The sequence below is a fragment of the Diabrotica virgifera genome, chromosome 6, assembly GCF_917563875.1.
Source record: "Diabrotica virgifera virgifera chromosome 6, PGI_DIABVI_V3a".
Taxonomy (NCBI): Eukaryota; Metazoa; Arthropoda; class Insecta; order Coleoptera; family Chrysomelidae; genus Diabrotica; species Diabrotica virgifera.
The window spans coordinates 243,788,216-243,808,948 of NC_065448.1; the positions used below are offsets into that span (position 1 = coordinate 243,788,216).

At 32.7% G+C, this 20,733-nt stretch overlaps 1 protein-coding gene across 3 annotated transcripts in view; it reads left to right on the forward strand.

Moving 5' to 3' along the window:
* LOC114336520 (ADAMTS-like protein 1) overlaps nt 1-20,733 on the forward strand; it is a 1,384,970-nt gene that overhangs the window by 959,306 nt on the left and 404,931 nt on the right. For all 3 annotated transcript variants that reach the window (XM_050655007.1, XM_050655009.1, XM_050655008.1), the window contains one exon: nt 10,085-10,258. In XM_050655007.1, the coding sequence (XP_050510964.1) occupies nt 10,085-10,258 (174 nt within the window). The remainder of the gene's footprint in view (nt 1-10,084; nt 10,259-20,733) is intronic.

Consider the following 20,733-nt stretch of genomic DNA (forward strand, 5'->3'; position numbering starts at 1 on the left):
AATGTCGACGGAACAGATCTGAAAAAAGTAACAGAAATACCGTACCTTAGAAGTAACCTTGATGAAACTTGGGACTACTCACTATAGATAAGGACACGCCTGGAAAAGGCACGTACAGTGTTTTACAAAATGCAAAAAAGTCTATACAACCGCCAGCTGGATATCTCATTGAGAACTATAATACTTAAGAGCTATATTTCCTCTACCTTGCTCTATGGTGTTGAAGCCTGGACAATGACAAAAGGAACACAAAAAAGAATCCGAGCATTCGAACGCTGGTGCTACAGAACGGAAAACACAATATTTTGGTCACAACTTAAAAACCACAAGTATGAACTGCTACAACTTATAATTGAAGGCAAAATTAATAGCAAAAGGGGACCAGAAAGAAGACGCAAGTCTTGGCTTAAAAGCCTACGATAATGGACGAATATGACCTTCATAGAACTATTCAGGGCAGCTGCAAATAAGATTGAATGGGCAAATTTAATGGCCAACGTATTTACGGATAAGGCACCGTAAGAAGAAGAAGATCAGTATTTCTAACATCAGTATTTGTAGACATCGGTCTTTATGACAATTGCATATTTGTTGCATATTTTGCATATACTTACGTTTTCTACTGTTTCTGCATATTTTGCAATATTTGACATAATATTATAGCATATTTTCTAAAAAATCCGATTTCCAAAATACAATTATTCAGAAAAGTAAATAAATTTTAATAGTTTAATACCTAATGCTGGAAGATGATAAACCCTATCAACCGGGCAATCCACTAGATACAATAGGTAAACATCTGGGTGGTATTACTTTATTGTAAGGAAATAAATAACAGATTGCAATGTTTATAACATGAAAATTCTGAAATGGCGAAGAATTGACATTAATCATTATAGATGTATCCTATTTAGTCGAGGAAGTGAAGCTGAAAAAATGGCAAAACCTCGCAATTTTTTCGTCCAGCATCGATTTGTACAAAAATTTGGAATTAGGCTCATCACACCCTCTAGTTCATTTTCTATATCGAGCCGTTGTACGCTTTTGGTTTTTAAGGGTGGAAACCACCTTTAATTGTAAAAAATTATAAAATAACATTTTAAACTTTAATATTGTCAACATTTGCTTCTTATTAATTACATAATGATTGTTTTGTGCTTTAAGATATAATATCACAATATTTCAACCCTTAAAACCACCCTTGTTGGAGTTATATATGAAAAGTTTACTTATCCTAAAAGAATAATTTCGGCTTGCATCAATTTACTTAAAAATTTGGGGTTAGGATCATCTTACCCTGTACTTTATATTCTATATTATGCTCAAGGGCGTTGATTATTTTTAGGGGTGTAAACTACCCTTATTGTCAAAAATTATATAAAAACATTGTAAACTTTAATATAGCGTCGTCGACACAAGAAAAACTGGTAACTCCATTTTCCTTAATTTTTCAGGAGAGCCAAAAAACAGTAATTTAGAAGAACATGTAACTCCAAAATGGGTTCATAAAATAAAATATGAAAAACCATGTAACTCCAGCGATAGTTTAAAGCAACAAAAATCCCTATATTTTTAAATCGTACTAAAAACATTTATTACCCAAATCAACTTACTTTATCTTACTTCCTTACAGATGTAAAATTAGAACTTAAAAACCTTTATTTCACTCCAAAATAACAAATCAAATCAACGGCAATAATCACTTAACTGACTTAGCAGAAGGAGTTGCGTGTTTTACTAACATAATTTTTTGACAAGGGAGATACCTGCTTTTCTATTATACATTTTAAAATTAGAAATCTACATTTAAATGACGTATTATTTGTCGGATGGCTAGAATAGGCGATTGGCTAATGGATGGCAGTAAAATCTCATTTTAAGTAAAAATTGGAGTTACGCGGTTTTCTTGTGTCGACGACGATAGGTATATTTGGTTTTGACTGGTTAAATAATGATTGTTTTATGCTTTAGGATATAATATCATAATATTTCAATCTTTAAAAACCACCCCTAATAACATTGCAATTTTTATAAGTAGACAATTTAATAGATCTATACAGAAAAAAAGTAGAATTAAAGAATTATAAAAACATTTATTTACACAAAAATACGAATTTACAAATATATTAAAATATACATACAAATAGTTTTTTAGTCTTCCAGTATACGAACCGGCTCTGTGGTATTATATAGGTACATTGAAAATGCTCTATAAGGGGACTATTCGAATTTTTCGAAAAAAAAATTAGTTTTACAAACATAGCTCCTTTATTTTTAGAGATAAAAAGTTTTTTCAAAAACAGTTTTGTAGGATTTTTGAAGGGTAATAAGACTGTGTAAATTTAATTCCATAAGATCCCTCAATTTTTAATTGAGATGGGTTTAAATGGCTCGAATAAGGGGATGTTTGCTCGTAAATAGAAGTTTTAAACAGCTATATCTCACTAACTGTTCACTGTAATGAAAATTTATGCATAAAGAAATTTTAGCTATTAAAAAAGCTACAATATAGTGGTCTATCATTTTTTTCGTATATGCAGTATTTTCGGAGATATTTTGAAGAAAATGATAAAAAATGCAAAATTGCAAAAAATCAATTTTTTTTAAACTCCAATTTTTCTAAAATTAGGCCTTCTAAATAGGTCAAACTTCTTGGGTGTATTGATAATATAAATGTAAAAGGAATTACAGAAAGTCGAAGACCAATTTATAGTTACAAGGGTAATTAGGGGGTTGTTTTCTCTGTTGTTTTTTTTTTGGTAGAGGAAAACAGGTACCGATTTTTTTTTATCATAAGTTGCTCAATTTTTAGGCTAGAAATTTTTATTACTTTTTTTGAAAGATCTTATTGTGTGTTTGAAAAAACATCATAAAAGTTTTCCTGGAAAAATTATTATGTATAAGTTATTTCAAATAATGCATTTGACGAAAAAAGCTAACCTTTAACATGCCGTATCTCGGTTTGTATTGGTCGTAAAAATATTATAGAAAAACAGTTTCATTTGTGTTACTAAAGATACGATTTTAATAACTACAGTTTTTTTGATTAAATGCATATTTTTCGAGTTATTCCCAAAAAACCCTCTAGAAAAGTCGATTTCGAAAAACTGTTAGTTTCAACCACGAATAACTCGAAAAATATTAGTTTTACGAAGAAAATTTAAAGGACATTTTTTTCTTAAAATTACTTTTTACATCGATTTACATGGTTAAAATGTAATAAAAAATTCCCACCCACCAGATGGGGTGGCAACTACCCCCAAAGTTTTAGCGTACAGCAGTATGATATAGAAAATGATCCTAAGACTATTTCCTACCTTCTGTGAAAATTTCAAGTAAATCCATGCGGGACGAAAAAATTGCGAGCCAAAATGCTTCATTTCCTCGACTAATTATAAAAATTAAATGATAAACTTTTTATCGGGCGGTCTCAGGTATATTCTAAGATTATTTGTTAATTTATATTCTTTTACTTTTATCCCATAGTTCAGTGTCGAAAAATCGAATTTGTGTCAGTATCAAGAAGTTTTAAAAAACCTTCGTTAAAGTCCGAATTAGCATTTTTTATTAGATCTAACTACGAATTCGTAAGCGGTATTATTTCAAGTTTTGAAGCGCAAATAATGCCACTTACTGTCTTTTTCTTCTTCTTCCTTTTTGTATGTAGGCTTTGAAGCCTGTTTCTTCTTCAATATTAGCCTTCTAAATTGTTTGGGTTATCGCATTATCTTTTTCTTGATCTGCCAATACTTCTTCGTCCATTTGGTGACTTATTTCGTGCTATTCGTACGATCCTATCCTCTGCCATTCTACTCATGTGTTCGTTCCACTTATGTTTCCGTTTTATCACCCATCCATTTATGTCTTTTATATTTCATGATCTTCTTATGTTTTCGCTTCTCTCCCTATCCAACAGACTTTTCCCTGATGTTCGTCGGAGTATTTTCGTCTCTGTTGTTTCTAGTAGTCTTCTCGTTTTAGATGTGTCAAGCCTTGTCTACGCCGTATATGTTAATATAGGTCTAATTGCTGCTTTAAAGATTCTTGCTTTTGTGTCTTGTCTTAGTTGTTTGTTCTTCCAGATTGTGTCATTAAGACATCCCGCCGCTTTACTGGCTTTTAAGTTTGGTTGTCGTACTTTCTCTTCAACATCTCCGTACCTGGTTATATCAATTCCCAGATATCTAAACCTTGCTTCCTTCTTTATTATTTTCCCACCAAGTTCGATTTTACATCGTAGTGGGTATTTAGATGTTGTCAGACATTTGGTTTTTTCTGCTGATATTATCATATTGTATTTCTTGGCTGTTAGGTCTGGATCCCGCTTAAGGTTGTCTAGCTTAAGTGTGTCTAGTCGGATAAACTTTGATATATGGGAACACTGGAACAGGGGACGTTTTAACTGTCGAACAGGTTAAAAATTTGGAACGGTCAGACCACGAAAACGGTACATGCATTTTGTCCGACAGAACAGACTTAAACTCTTCGAACAGAGATTAAACTCTCATGCAAAAATCAGATTGCTATTTAACACCAAATGGGCGTTTTAATGAATGGAACATGTAGAATATGTCAAATGACAGGAATTATGACAGGTGATAAATAGCAGTCTGATTTTTGCAAGAGAGTTTAATCTCTGTTCGGAGAGTTTAAGTCTGTTCTGTCGGACAAAATAAATTTGCCGTTTTCGTGGTGTGACCGTTTCAAATTTTTAACCTGTTCCACAATTAAAACTGCCCATGTTCCAGTGTTCCCATATATCAAAGTTTATCCGACTAGACACCCTTAAGCTAGTAACAAATTTTCAGCTTGCTATTAATCAACTTTTATTTCAAATACGGGATCCAGACCTATGTTGTATTGAAGATGTGTGTTAATGTTTAGAGATCGTCTTCTGTCTCGGAGATTAATGCGGCGTCGTCTGCATAACATAATACTTGGATTTCTTTGTTCCCCATTCTGTAACAATGACCTTTACGTACTGTTTCTATTATTTCGTCCATAGAGCAGTGGGCTTAATGAGTCACCTTGTCTGACTCCGCTTTGTACTGGTATAAACTGCGTTAGTTTTCCATTTATCTTTGCCTGTATTTGATTATGAAAGTAGATGTTTTCGATGGTTTGTATAATATTGATTGGTATGTTTCTTCTATACAGTAAATATAAGACGTCTTCGACTTGGATGCGATCGAAAGCCTTTGTCAGGTCTGTAAAACATAGATATGCTGGTTTATTGTACTCAATGGCCTTTTCTGTGAGTTGTCTCAGTACAAATACGGCGTCTACGCAGGATCTTCCGGATCTGAATCCTTGTTGTTCATCTGATGAAGTTGTTAATTTATTGATTTTGTTAGTTAGGACTTTTGTGGTTAGCTTAAGTGCGGTGCTTAGTATATTTATACCTCTAAACTTGTTGGCGTCTTCTTTGTCTCCTTTCTTGAATATTGGTATCATTATGCTCTTTCTCCATGCGTCTGGTATCTTGCAGTGCAATATTAGTTTTTGTATAAGTTTTGTATAATCCACTTACCTACTGAATCTGTAGAATTAGTTGACAGATTTCAAAAGGAAATAAAGGCGTAAAAAGAAATATTGGTGAACTGTGAAAAAACTGTATCGATATTTAAAAAGAAATGTTGGTTATTTGTTACTAATCTTTAGTGCGTTTGTTTGACGGTTTTGTCCAATTGTTCATCTTCCACTTCTTTCTCTACCACTTATCTTAGACTATTCTACAAAGGGGTCTAAAGTCAAAGACGTCTAGTTTATTCCCAACAAAAATAGTCAATTATCCCAAATGATGCATTAAACAATCACATTTTCTCAATTTTACCTTTTTAAAATTGCAAAACGATCACCAAAAAATCTACCTACCTAACGAGAGATTTCTTATTCATCGAGATAAAAAAATTATATCACAATTAGGGAAAGGATTTTACTTGGAAACCAGGAAAGCGCGAATTAATAAGAAAGGCGAGATTTAAGAATGAATAATGCATTGTTGATTTCACAAATGGCTTTCGGAAAGCAACTTTTACCAAGCTTTCCAGAAATTTTAATAAATTAAACATTAAAATGTTCGTGGGGAATAAATAGGCACTTGTAAAACACGGTTTTAAAAATAAATAAATGTTTTGATTGTTCTGTGCTTTTTAACATTTGTACTATTTAAATTTTTGCTCTTTAATTTGAGTATACAAAGAAGCATACAAGTTTATACAGAGAGAGTCTGTAATTTGGAATAAATTCAATATCTCAAATACTAATTGTTTTTTTTTTGAAAAATGCTCAGACCCGTCGATTAGTGTTTCAAATTATCCTTTTTGACATACAATAATAATGTATACAGGGTGTCCCAATTTAGAGATATGACGTCATGATTGATTTTCTTAAATGGCAACACTGCCATTTTGATAGCTATTTTGATAGGGTGTGTAAAGTTATACACACCTGCAAAATATCAAATTTTTATTCTCTACAATTTACAAGATAATAGAAAATAACAAAGTTATGTCTGTCATTTGGAATAAATTCAATAATTAAAATACTTATTTTTTTTTTGAAAAATGCTCCGACCCGTCGATTAGTATTTCAAATTGTCATTTTTGACATACAATAATAATGTATACAGGGTGTCACAATTTAGAGGTATGACCTCATCGTTGATTTTCTTAAATGGCAACACTGACATTTTGATAGCTATTTTGATACAGTGTGTAAAGTTATACACAACTGAAAAATTTCTAATTTTTATTCCCTACCATTTATCAGATAATAAAAAATAACAAAGTTATGAAAAACAAGTAATCAAATAATAATTGAATTTAATTATTTCAATTAAGCGAATGCTCATAACGTTGCCCATTGACAATAATTGAGGGCAACATTATGAGTATTTGCTTAATTCAAATAAATAAATTCAATTATTATTTGATTACTTGTTTTTCATAACTTGGTTGTTTTTTATTATCTTGTAAATGGTAGGGAATAAAAATTTGAAATTTTGCAGATGTGTATAACTTTACACACTCTATCAAAATAGCTATAAAAATGACAGTGTTGCCATTTAAGGAAATCAACGATGACGTCATATCTCTATATTATTGTATGTCAAAAGGGACAATTTGAAATACTAATCGACGGGTCTGAGCATTTTTCAAAAAAACAATGAATATTTGAGCTATTGAATTTATTCCAAATTACAGACTTTCTCTGTATATCTAAGGTAGAATATTCAAAATTAAAAAATGTTGATAAACAAAAAGTGATTTAATATGTTATAGCCTTATTCTTTAACAATATTACTGTAATAATATTGTTACTAAACAGATTAATTTTCATTGTATACCGGGTAGACCAATCAAACTGTGTCTTTTTTTTTTCTCAAAGTTCGCAACGCCCTATGGAATATTCTAGCATTTATAAAATACTGAATTTAAAACCCAACTATAGTCTCGGGTTTTCTTAACATTTTGTTTTTTGATTCATTCATAAATATGTGCGATAAATTGTAAGGGGTAATTCGGCATGAAAACATAATGACCGATTGCTTTTTAAACATGTCCGCAAATGCTTCGTTTACATATTCGTAAAGTGACGATTTGTTTATTGCTCTAAGACCGGTTCAGATAGGCAAATGAAATTTGGTATGGTTTAAGAGGTAGTATTGCGAATTTTTTGACATGCAATAAAGAATTTTATATTCTTCATTGGCGCGCATACGGGTCATATTACCCTATAGGATCTGCAAGAAAGAATAAACGAAACAATCTGCAAATGGATAGACTTACATGGCGAAGAGCTGTGTAACATTCGCAATATTAAGGCTGATTCTCACTAGCATGCAAGGCATGTACTCGGCTTGGGCAAGGCATCGGCTCGGCAAGATACATTTTACATAAAATCTTATGCACAACACGAATGTAATTCACACTATGCGTGCCAGGCACCGGCAAGCGACGGGCTTTGGATGCGACGTTATTTTCGAAACAATCTTTGCCGAGCATGTGCCTTGCCGATGCCGGTCCGGTTCCTTGCACGTCTAATGAGAATCATGCTTTACTGGTAGATGGAGCACAAGTAGGCCTAGTCCTAGTCAGTCAGTCAGCTATACAATACCCGACGCATCCACCATTTTATATAAACAAATAACTTTTTATTTAAATTATATTATGCCATACCATAATTTAAATATCACGTATGTTTATATAAGATAAACTTTGAAGTTTACTTTATAGAAAATAATCTCCAGAATGTAGATAATTTTTAAGGAATTTTTTTAACGGCGAAGAAAAATATTATTATATCACTAATTGAGCCTCCACCATTTTTTAAAAGGTTATGAAATCGTTTTCTTGTGACGCGTTTTAAAGTTAAATAATATTCAAACTGAAGTCTTGTTGACAGTTTTTTCTGGTACATCCTTAATCTGCGACTTTTACAATTTATAAGACAGCAGACGACGAATATAGAAAACAAAAAGGACTCTACTATATGCAGTCACATTCCGTTTTCATTCGTCTAAGAAAAGGACAGAAAGAAACTTCCTAGTACTCAAATATGAGTAAAGATAAAAAAGTAAAAGATGGTTTTGCCTCCTTTCGATTCAGAGGGATGCACAATCGCTGGACAGCTATTTCTGCCATTGCAGGCTTCCTCAACAGCGCCAGCGTGCATACCTCTGAATCGAAAACCAGCTAACCCATCTATTTAAGGGAAATTTCAAAGATCATTAAAATCCCCATTGGGACACAATCCAACAACATCTCTAGAGAGATGTCGCTGGGTCGCTCGAGAGATGTCTCTGGATAGCCTCCCAATGGGGATTTCAATGATCTTTGAAATTTCCCTTAAATAGATGGGCCAGCTGGTTTTCGATTCAGAGGTGTGCACGCTAGCGCTGTTGAGGAAGCTTGCAATGGCAGAAACAGCTATACAGCGATTGTGCATCCCTCTGAATCAAAAGCAAGCAAAACCATCTTCTACTTTTCTATCTTTACTCAGATTTGAGTACTAGGAAGTTTCTTTCTGTCCTTTTCCTAGACGAATGAAAACGGAATATGACTGCATATAGTAGAGTCCTTTTTGTTTTCTATATTCGTCGTCTGCTGTCTTATAAATTGTAAAAGTCGCAGATTAAGGATGTACCAGAAAGAACTTTCAACAAGAAAAGTTTCAGATTTAAATAACTATTTACCATTTTACTTTTTATTTTAATTTTGAATTCTGCATCTGAGACTTTTTAGTTTGCTTAAGAGATGTCGCTGGATTGCGTCTCAATGGGGATTTCAATGATCTTTAAAATTTCCCTTAAATTGATGGGCTATCTGGTTTTCGATTCAGAGGTGTGCACGCTAGCGCTGTTGAGGAAGCATACAATGGCAGAAACAACTGTCCAGCGATTTTGCATCCCTCTGAAGCGAAAGCAAGCAGAACCATCTTTTACTTAAATAATATTATTATTAGGTATGTTCATGTCTGATTAACCACAGTTAATTGTAATTAGAATTATATTTGATAACTGTTATTTGGAGTTTCGATTTCAACTCCGAAAATCGTTTTCAAAAAGGATTAATGAAAAAAAAAGTTGTGTTGAAAATGGGTTATATATTTTTGAACACAATTTCTTTTATTACAAGCAATGTATCGTTATTAGGCGTCAACGCTCTTCGGTATGGATCTACGGAGGAGTATCACCAAGTTTCAAGCCCTTATCCCTTGCCGTACCGCTCCTTCATAGGCCGATCAGACGCCAGTTTATTCCAGACCAAGTCGTAGATTCTATTGAATTTTATACTACGACATTGGCCTTTTTATTAATTTCAAATGACCTGGCTGAGGCTCGAACCTTGATCGCAAATCCACTAAATTTGTCGATCGACTGCGCCTCAGCCAACTGAACCAATTGTCATTTACGTTCTTTCAGAGTTGTGTATTCTTACGCATTTTAGATTTAGCGTCTCCTAATCTATACTGCTTTAGATGAGAGACATGTGAAAATGCGTCCTGATTTTTTTTAATAAACAAGTATCACTACAAAACAAAATTAGACAAGATGACTTTTTAAAACTATACCTATTTTCAGGCTTTATCTGCACAGCTAGAGGAAGCAAACGACATATCTGAAGGTTGGTCCAGTTGGTCTGAATGGTCTCCTTGCTCAAGATCTTGTGACGGCGGTGTAAGTCACCAATTACGGACATGCACAGTCGGAAAATGCAGAGGGAATCATGTGAGACACCGAATATGTAATATGCAGGTAAGTCGTAATATTAATTTCTGATTGTTCTTGTTTTTCTTCATAAGTAAGAGTTGAGAGTGTAAATTCTGTATGATTTGTATGAATTACGTGTAATATAAGAAGAGATCAAAAAATATTACTTGAGTTTAGCAGAAAAAGGTTCTATCCTAAAAATACCAAGTTTCTTATAAAAGGTATATGTTAAAATACCCTAAATAAGGGTCACAATACAAAACGTTTTCGGATTAAGGAATCCATCATCAGTGTTTAAAAGCCAAAATTTGCATGCCTGAGCCACCAAAATGTATCGGGTAAAAACCCTTTAAATGTAAATAATAAGGATGTTTTACATATTTATATAAAATTCATTGGATGGTATAGATAAACCTGGATGTTACCCAGGGCAACACAGGACTCTCCCCACGTGGTTGGAACTTTTTTTGGAGAAAACCTCACATATTGGATTTCAATGGCCAACTCAGGTTGAAATGGCAGTTGGCCATTGAAATCCAATATGTGAGGTTTTCTCCAAAAAAAGTTCCAACCACGTGGGGAGAGTCCTGTGTTGCCCTGGGTAACATCCAGGTTTATCTATACCATCCAATGAATTTTATATAAATATGTAAAACATCCTTATTATTTACATTTAAAGGGTTTTTACCCGATACATTTTGGTGGCTCAGGCATGCAAATTTTGGCTTTTAAACACTGATGATGGATTCCTTAATCCGAAAACGTTTTGTATTGTGACCCTTATTTAGGGTATTTTAATATATACCTTTTACAAGAAACTTGGTATTTTTGTGATTTATGGTATACAGCCAGCTACAGGAAGTTTATTTTCCTCCTGGATTTTATCCTAAAAATGATATCTATCTACCAATATTTTACAAAAATTAGGTATGGAAAACTATATTTGGTAGTAAAACTATAGCTGGAGTATTTAATAAATGAGGATATGAAGAATCCAATACAAGTGAAACTGAAGTAAAATATTTGTTACGCAGAACAACAACATTACAATTCTTATTAGAAGAGTCTTAATGAAACCTCATGAAAAGAAAAACTATTATAAAAATATTGTGTTAATTATAGATTTTACAATAGAGTGCATCAGAATTCATTGAAATTACTCTTCTATGGGCAATAAATAAAAAGAAATTTCTGGTAAATATTATATATTTCACTAATTTTGAGTCATTTTTACCAAACTTTGGATCATAACTTATTAACCGGAAATAACATCAAAATAATCATTGTACTGTTGACTATTGTTAATTTTACAGAGGATACGGTCTCTCATGTCTGTATTATTTTGTAGATAAGAAGTTATACTTTTTAAGGCGAGATTGAGAGTGAATTTTTATTATCCTGGGCGCATGCGCACACAGACAGTATGTTGTTTGTTGTTAAATAATTATATATGATATGTGATACATCAAGCTATGTATGTATCAGCGCAAATAAAGTTTGAAAAGAATATGTTAGTGTTTTTAGTAAATATATTTATTATAATTTTTGTGTCTTTGGATTTATCTTCATCGGGAGTAAGATAATAAGTATTAAATATTTTTATAGTTTTATACTTCACTTGATCTCTTTGTCACCGTGGTTTGTAATTACGTCCGAGAAGTCGTGTACACAAAGCCCTGATGTACTATTGGTAGAGCATTCGACTACAGATCGCGGAGATTTTGGGTTCAAATCCGGACACAGACGATTCTTTTTTCTTTTTTTTAATTTTTGGTATTGTTTTAATAAAAAAATTTTGAAACTGGTAATATCAAAATTAGTTTAATAATTAAATGAAATACAAATAAACTGATTTAAGTATATTTATTTCGTTGAAATCATATAATAGAAGTGTAACTTCTTACGTGCGTACAAAGTACACATTACACACACATTCTTTTATTACATGTTTATCTTTCGAGAAAATATATTTACGTATATAGTTAACATCGATATCCTAGAGATAAATTTACAAAATAAATTTAACATAGCGGTACAGTGAAAGAGAAAGAAATAAAAACTATTTTATTGTTCAAGTTTTAGAAATTAGTAGTAGGAAACTTTGTATATACTCTATGAAACGTACGTATTTTAACAAGAATCAAACTTTTTCCTAGCCCTCATTATTGTTCGGGTGCAAAGTTTTTCTTTGCACCTGTAATGATATTTTTGTTATTTGTATTTCTTAGAGTAAAAATTGCTGTTCTTGGTTCCTATTTAGTACTTAAAATAATAGCAGTGAAAATAGGCATTTTTGTGATGAATGTATAATGTGTTTACAAAAACAAAGTAAAAAAAGTATTAGTAATTAGTAATAATCCACAAAAGTATTATGAAGGGGTTAAATATCACCCCTACCCCGACCTTACGCAAGCTTTAGTTTTCATGGGCTTGATCTCAATCGAGTTTTGCACTTTGCGAAACACTTTGCTGTTCCATTCGTCAAGAGTAACTTGTACTAAGGGTTTTTTCGACAGGTAATACTTATAAGAACAAATTGTAACTATTTCCTGCGAAGGATTCGGCGGCCATTTTTATTTGTAAACAATTTAGTGTCAAAAAACAGACATTTTTCCTTTTTTTTTCAAATCAATGGAAAACAATTAAACTTATGGTTTTTTTAGTACACACAACTTCGAGAGCACGGAAAAAGCTTTAAAATGGCGTATTACAAAGTTTTATATACTTATTTATTGTTAAAATAATTGAAAAAAAGGTCGAAATTGCAAAAAAATTTATTTCACAGTAACTATTGCAAAAATTAATGTACATTATTGTCAAATGGGGGTTCTTTGGTGCTTAATATGTGACAAAAATTGCAAGGCGAAATAACATAAGTCAGAAAAAAATGATATTAGAACCATTCTACAGTTATCAAATGAAAGAGCATGAGCTAAATTTTCAAATTGGTTTAAAAAAAGTGAATAAAAAAAACATTTATTAGTAAAAACTAATTATGCAAAAGTATCGTCAATTTTTCTTTATAAACTACAGTGGAACCCCGTTAACTCGGATTAATCGGGACCGCGGCCGATCCGGGTTATCTAAAATCCGGGTTAGCCGGAGAAAATGGTAAAAATTAATAAAATATGATATGCTTACAGATAAACTCCGTTATAATTGTCACACAGACCCTGGTATACCACGTTCGCATTCCACACAAAACCACACATACAAAGCGTCGTCAAGAGTCTCATTCTTAGCTTTATTAGCTTTGCACCGATTGTCCAAAATGTCTTTTGTTATCATTTTGAAAAAAAAATTCTTCGATTTTAGTTCTATTTTTTTTCCAATCCGATACTGTAGATGTACCGACTACCGACACCATATACTGCTGCAAGATTCGCCTTTATCAATAATTCTACTTAATGCTTCTAGTTTTTTTTTCCATTGTCACTACAACATTTTTACGTTTTGTTGCCCTTATAGACAAAAAACACGCAAACACAAAATCTGAATAGATTTACGAACGATTACAGAACAGAAGCGAACAATACGACTTTACTACACACAATACCGTCTCTGATGTTATGTTATTTAATAACAGTGATGACTAAGACCATTGTTAAAAAAATAATTTTAATTGTCTTTTCTAAACAATGCTAAGACAGTTTCAAACAAATAAAGGATACTACAGGTGCCTGTTGTTTTCGATAACACGAGAATGAATGTGGTGTGCCGTAAGTCATTTTTACTATGGTATATGTAGTTCAAATTACACAAATACCCATTATCTCTCAAATATTATATTACATACATTTTTATTGTTGAAACGTTTAAATAGAATGCGATAAAAATCGCTCCGAGTTAGCCGGAGTTCCGGGTTATCGGGGGCCGACTTATCGGGGTTCCATTGTACTTTTAATTTTTTTATATAATAAATTATACATATATATTACAATTTTTTATCAAATATTATATACATAACACTACTTAGTAGTTGTGCACCTAAAACACGGTAAAAAAGTAGATGTTCTTTGAAAAAGGTGTCTAGGAGTTTGAAAGAGGTGTCAAATGAAAGAGCATGCGCTAAATTTTCAAATTGGATGAAAAAAAGTTAATAAAAAACAGTTATTAGTAATAAATAATTATACAAAAGTATCGACCTATGCCGATTTTAAAACTACCAAGGTGCTTCGATGCTGAATCTCTAGCTGCCAAATAATATATTTTAGCCAATGGTTAGTGTGTTACTAGCTATACTAGCTAATTTTAATACTTCCTAAATTTAAACACTTTATGTTATTCTTATTTTTCCTTTATCGCGTTTTATCATTTTCCTATTATATGCTGTTTTAGACAACCTACTTTTATGGTTTTGAGGCTGATTTAAGTAATTATAAATTTTGTGTAATACGTTAAACAAACTAACCAGATTGCTTTAGTATTTTATGAACCGAGAATTAATTTCCAATGAACAAGTGACACAAACATGTTTGGTTAAATTCACATCGATCGCTCTGTTTTAATTATTATCTATTTTGCAATTAACGTTTCAAACAATTTCGAACAAAGGTAGATGCGAACATCGATTTAAATAAATGATCGAAAAATAGGACTATGCCTTAATATATTCCGAATACCACTTGCAAATGCAAACATAGATACAGGGATTTCCATTAGTGTAGGTAAATAAATAAAACATTAAAAGCTAATGCTTTTCAACATTTGGGGAATAAACACAAGTTGTAACCTAATTTGTATTGATTTGAAGTTTTACTGGCTCTTTCAAACAAGAAAACAGTCTTGCTTTTCAAACTTCTATATTTTTTGGGATTTACCAAAATAAATACCTTAAATACCTTAAATAGATTTTGTTTGTGAATTAAGAAAGTCAAAAAATAGTATGTCAAAGTGTGTAAGAAATATTTAATTCTTTAGCTAAGCGCTTTCTACAAGATTGTCATCATCGAAGCCAACTTCTACAATGTACTTGCTAAAATACCAGAAATTATTTTTTAACTTTTTTAACGGCCACACTAACGTTACAAACGTAACGGCGTGTGTGTATCACCCAACCACTATGGCGTAGGAGAAATAGTTGACTGCATAGATATAATAACTAGTAGATTAGGCAATATTAAGGATTGAGTGGTCTAGCCATCTTTGTCTGTCACATGCGCGGTGTATTGGGATTCACAGCATCCATTATTAAGCATCCAATTAAGAGCAAGACACAATCTTTTAAAATTTAAATGTCCTTGTTAAACAAACACACGTTTGTTTATTATACATATTACGTGACCCAGATTACTCCACACAAGTCTACCAGTTGTCAATTCTGCGGTGTCAGCGATTCAATATTACATATTCCTAATTCATGGCCAAAGCCGACTCAGCATAAATAATATCAACACTTTCTCTTTTATTTCTATACACAGAAAACATCGGGAGGCATTCTAATTTCATTGCGTGATCAATCATCATTGATAATTGAGATACACCAGAGGGTGAACGTACATTAGCACACCAACTCTTTACAGTCGTACTCCGAGTTGATAATAAATGAATATACTGTGACTAGTGTTTACTTCATCAACCCCTATCGTAGGGGGTAACTACCCCCAACCACTCTGAGATGGTCCAGGTGATGTAGAACTAATATAGCGGGATCGCTTGGTTATAACCGATCGACTGTTTCCACGTTACGCTTTTTTGCTCAGTATGCCTTGTCTACCCTTAATATGTCTATGGCTGATTGACACAGTTGGATATTCAAATCTGTTTTTATCAGTCCCTTGTTGACATTTGACAGCTGCCATTGAAAATGATAATTTTAAACATTTTAACAAAGAAAGTTGATCATTTACAAAGAAATTTGATCAGGAAATGTACTTTAGGTGTCCGTACTTATCAGCTAAAAGTTTATTTGTCTAAAAAATCGATTTGAAGACTAAATGGCACCAAATATATACTTTGTGTTAAGCTAAACAAACTGCCCGTCAAAGAAAACGGGCACCCTAAAAAATGGGTAATTTTTTAGGTTGCGTATCTCCTAAACCTGTTGTCCGATTTAAGTAATTTTTTGAATATCTTATAGCCTTGTTCTTTGTTAATATTTCTGTAATAATATTTTTGCTAAACAGGTAAATTTTCATTGTATACCGGGTATACGAATCAAACTGTGTTTCTTTCTCAAAGTTCACAACACCCTGTGGAATATCCTAGCCTTTATAAAATACTGAAATTAAAACCCAACTATAGCCTCAGGTTTTCTCAACATTTTGTCTTTTGATTCATTCGCTTATGTTGGATAATACAAAAGTTAGGTACTTTAACAAATAGCCATGTTCTTTTTCAGTACAGGGTGTTTCTAAACAAGTGCGACAAACTTTAAGGGGTAATTAAAAAAATTAACTGCATTAAAAAATAATGACAGTTTGCTTTATAATCGTATGTCCGCAAATGCTTCGTTTGCGAGATACGGGATGTTGAATTTTTTCGTACAAACTAACGATTTATTTATTGCTTTAAAACTGGTTGAGGTATGCAAATGGAATTTGGTGGGTTTTAAGACGTAGTTATTGCACATTTTTTGACATACAATTAAGAATTTTGTATTCACCATTGGCGTGCATACGGGTAAAATGATCGGTCCTATTACCCGTATGCACGCCAATAGTGAATATAAAATTCTTGATTGCAAGTCAAACAATTCGCAATAACTATCTCTTAGAACCTACCAAATTTCATTTGCATATCTCAACCGGTTTTAGGGCAATAAAATAAATCGTCAGTTTGTAAAAAAAATTCAACATCCCGTATCTCGTAAACGAAGCATTTGCGGACATAAGTTTATAAAACAAACGGTCATTATTTTTTCATGCAGACTTGCCCCTTAAAGTTTGTCGCACTTATTTACAAACAACCTATACTGATGAAGAACATGACTAATTGTTAAAGTACATAACTTTTGTATTATCCAACATAAGAGAATGAATCAAAAAACAAAATATTCAGAAAACCTGATGCTATAGTCGGGATTTAATTTCAGTATTTTATAAATGCTAGAATATTCTACAGGGTGTTGCGAACTTTGAGAAAAAACACAGTTTGATTCGTACAGCCGGTATACAATGAAAATTTACCTGTCTAGCAAAAATATTATTACAGGGATATTGACAAAGAATCAGGCTATAACATATTCAATAAATCACTTAAATCGGAAAAGAGGTTAAGGAGATACGCTACATCAAAAATGACCCATTTTTTAGGGTGCCCGTTTTCTATGACGCGCAGTGTATATGATTGACTGCAGGGTTAAAAGTCTTCTTCCTTCTTGCATGTAGGCTTTAAAGCCTGTTTCTTCTTCAATATCAGCCTACTAAATTGTTTAAATCATCGCACCATCTTTTACTTGGTCTGCCAATACTTCTTCGTCCATTTGGTGACTTATCTCGTGCTATTCGTACTATCATATCCTCTGACATTCTACTAATGTGTTCGTTCCATCCTATTTCCATTTTGTCACCCATCCATTTATGTCTTCTACATTGCATGATCTTCTTATATTTTCGCTTTTCTCCCTATCCAACAGACTTTTCCCTGATATTCGTCCGAAGTATTTTCATCTCTGTTGTTTCTAGTAGTTGTCTCGTTTTAGATATGTCAAGTCTTGTCTCCGCCATGTATGTCAATATAGGCCTAATTGCTGCTTTATAGATTCTTGCTTTTGTGTCTTGTCTTAGGTGTTTTTTCTTCCAGATTGTGTCATTAAGAAATACCGCCGCTTTACTTATTTTTAAGGTTAAAAAGTGGTGAGAAAATTTTCATCAGAATATAACTTGCACGAAAAAGCTTTATTAGCTGGTGTTCTGTATTGTGCAGTAGAAATCTGTCATTGACCGCACGTCTAAGAGTATTGAAGTGGTACGTCTGGTCGGTTTTGTTCTATGGATATGAAACCTGGACAACAAAAATAGAAAATCTTAAAAAATTAGAAGCTCTCAAGTTGTAGTGTTACAATCACAGGCTCAGAATCCCGTGGAGAACACACATATCTAACGAAGGTGTGCTAGAGGCCATGCACAAATAGTGAAAATTGATCATAAAAATGAGAAAGCTTCAAGACTTGTATCTTTTATAATGAGAGGACCTAAATATCGCTTATTATGGTTGATAATTCTGGGAAAATCGAAGGAAAAGCTGGGTTGAAAGAAAACAACTGTCCTGGCTGCGTAACATTAGACAATGGACAGGTCGAACGGCCGAGAAATTGCATCATATACGAGTAGCTGCCAACCGAGGAACATTTCATCAGCTTATTAGTACGACGATAGCCAACGCTTGAAAACAAGCACGGCACGCCAAGGAGAAGAAAGTTCCGGCGCCTTTTGACGTTTCCTTCATGAACTATTTTGTACATTATTATCTCTAGTACTATTTCTAGTTCCAAAATTTAGTTTTCCAGTTTGCTTTATATCCACTTTGGATTGAATTACAGGTAAACCAAAACCTCTTTCTAATAACTAGTAGATACTATATCTCTGTATGGTATCAGTGTTAGCTTATTTTCTAATGAATAGAATAATAGGCCTGGATCCACCGTACCAAAAAAAAGTTGATTAATAGCAAACTGAAAAAATGTGTTAATAGCTTAAGATGTCTAGTCAGACAAATTTTGATGTATGGGGACACTGTAACAGGGCAAGTGTTAATTGTGAAACGTGATTTTAATTGTGGAACGTGTCATCCTGACAAGTTAACGATTGTGAAAACTAGCAGGTTGTTTTTAAATTTATTAAATAGCAAACTTTATATAATATATGAAAAAATATTTGTCCGACAAATAAGTTGGGCATTTTAATAAGTCCGGCACGTAAAACATGTCAAATGACACGAATTATATTGGTGGTAAATAGCAGTCTGTTTTTGGCATGAGAGTTTAATGCAAGGGTCACAAATCAATTGGAAGTTCTGTCCGACAAAATACATGGGACGTTTCGTAGTCTGACGTTCGAAACTTCTAACCTGTTCCACAATTACAACTTCCCCTATTCTAATGTTCCCGGACATCAAAGTTTGTCCGACTAGACGCCGTTAAAGTGTTACCAAATTTTCAGCTTGCTATTAATCAACTTTTTTTGGTACGCTGGTCCAGGCCTATAATATTTTCTTTTGTTTTCGCAAAAATAGAGTGCCTAAATATTTATAATTAAATCGATTGGCGGCCCTGCATGGAGATAAGAAGTGTTGTTCCTAACACGGGCTCCATAAAATTGTTATTTTTAAGCGATAAAACAAAGTAATTAATTGTGAATTTGTGCCGAATTATAATCGAAACTGTAAGGGCCGCTTGTTCGAACGCTAATCAACAATGATCACTATCAAATATTTAATTACTGTCACCAACTGTAAATGTCAACTTTGATTGGGTTGCTGAAAACATAATTGATTATAATTATGAGATTAGTTAATCAATTAACATAACAATTATTAACATAATTGATTAACTAATTTCATAATTGTAATCCTTAATCATGTTTTAAGCAACCCAAACAAAGTTGACATTGACAGTTGTTGACAGTAATTAAATATTTATATAATGATCATTATCAAATATTTAATTAATTGATAGAAAATCTAATTAATTTCTTTGTAAAAACGTGTTGAATTTAATATATTGGGACAGTTTGTTAAATTTCTTATAAACAATTTTTCGTTATCAGTGGTTTCACTTTAATTACACCTGTCGTGAAACACACCCAAATACCTGTTTTGCAGGTGGTTAGGGTCGGATCCTTTTATTGACAAAGAGTGTTTAATGAAATTAATTAGCCATGGAAAATAATGTTACCACAATGCAATCCAATATCGAATATCAACAAAATGTCTCACAAACATATTCTTTAGCAACATCAAAAGTTTAGTTTCCTTCTAAAGAGAACTCGATCATTTTTAATGCACTAGACAATACCAAACTTCAAGAATACCTCATCCCCTTGGGAAATATAATCCAACCCAAAAATATTATATTCTGCTCTCGACTGTCTAACAATCGCATCTGTATATACCTATCTAGCAAACAACTGGTAGAAGATTTCATGACCAACAGAGGATACATTGAAAATCAAGGCGAAATTGTTCGAGCTAGAAAATTAATAACACCAGCAGAGAGGATTGTCCTCTCCAACGTAAGTCCCTCTATACCTCATAAAATAGAAATCAACGAATTACAAAATATTGGTTTAGTACCGGCTTCACCTATGACATTCCTTAGAATTAGTGCCACCTTACCTGAATATAACCATATTCTCAGATTTAGGAGGCAAATATACATCAGTCCCCACAATTTAACACTTCCGGAATCATTTCTACTTGAGTTTAATAACACCTATCATAGAATTTTCATATCACAAGATGGCTTGGTCTGATGGCACAAGAAGCCTGGCCACAAAGCATCTACGTGTTCCGAATCAATAGTTCTAGAAGATCAACATTCAAATAATGAAAAATCTTTACCCAGTCTAGGTAATGCAGCT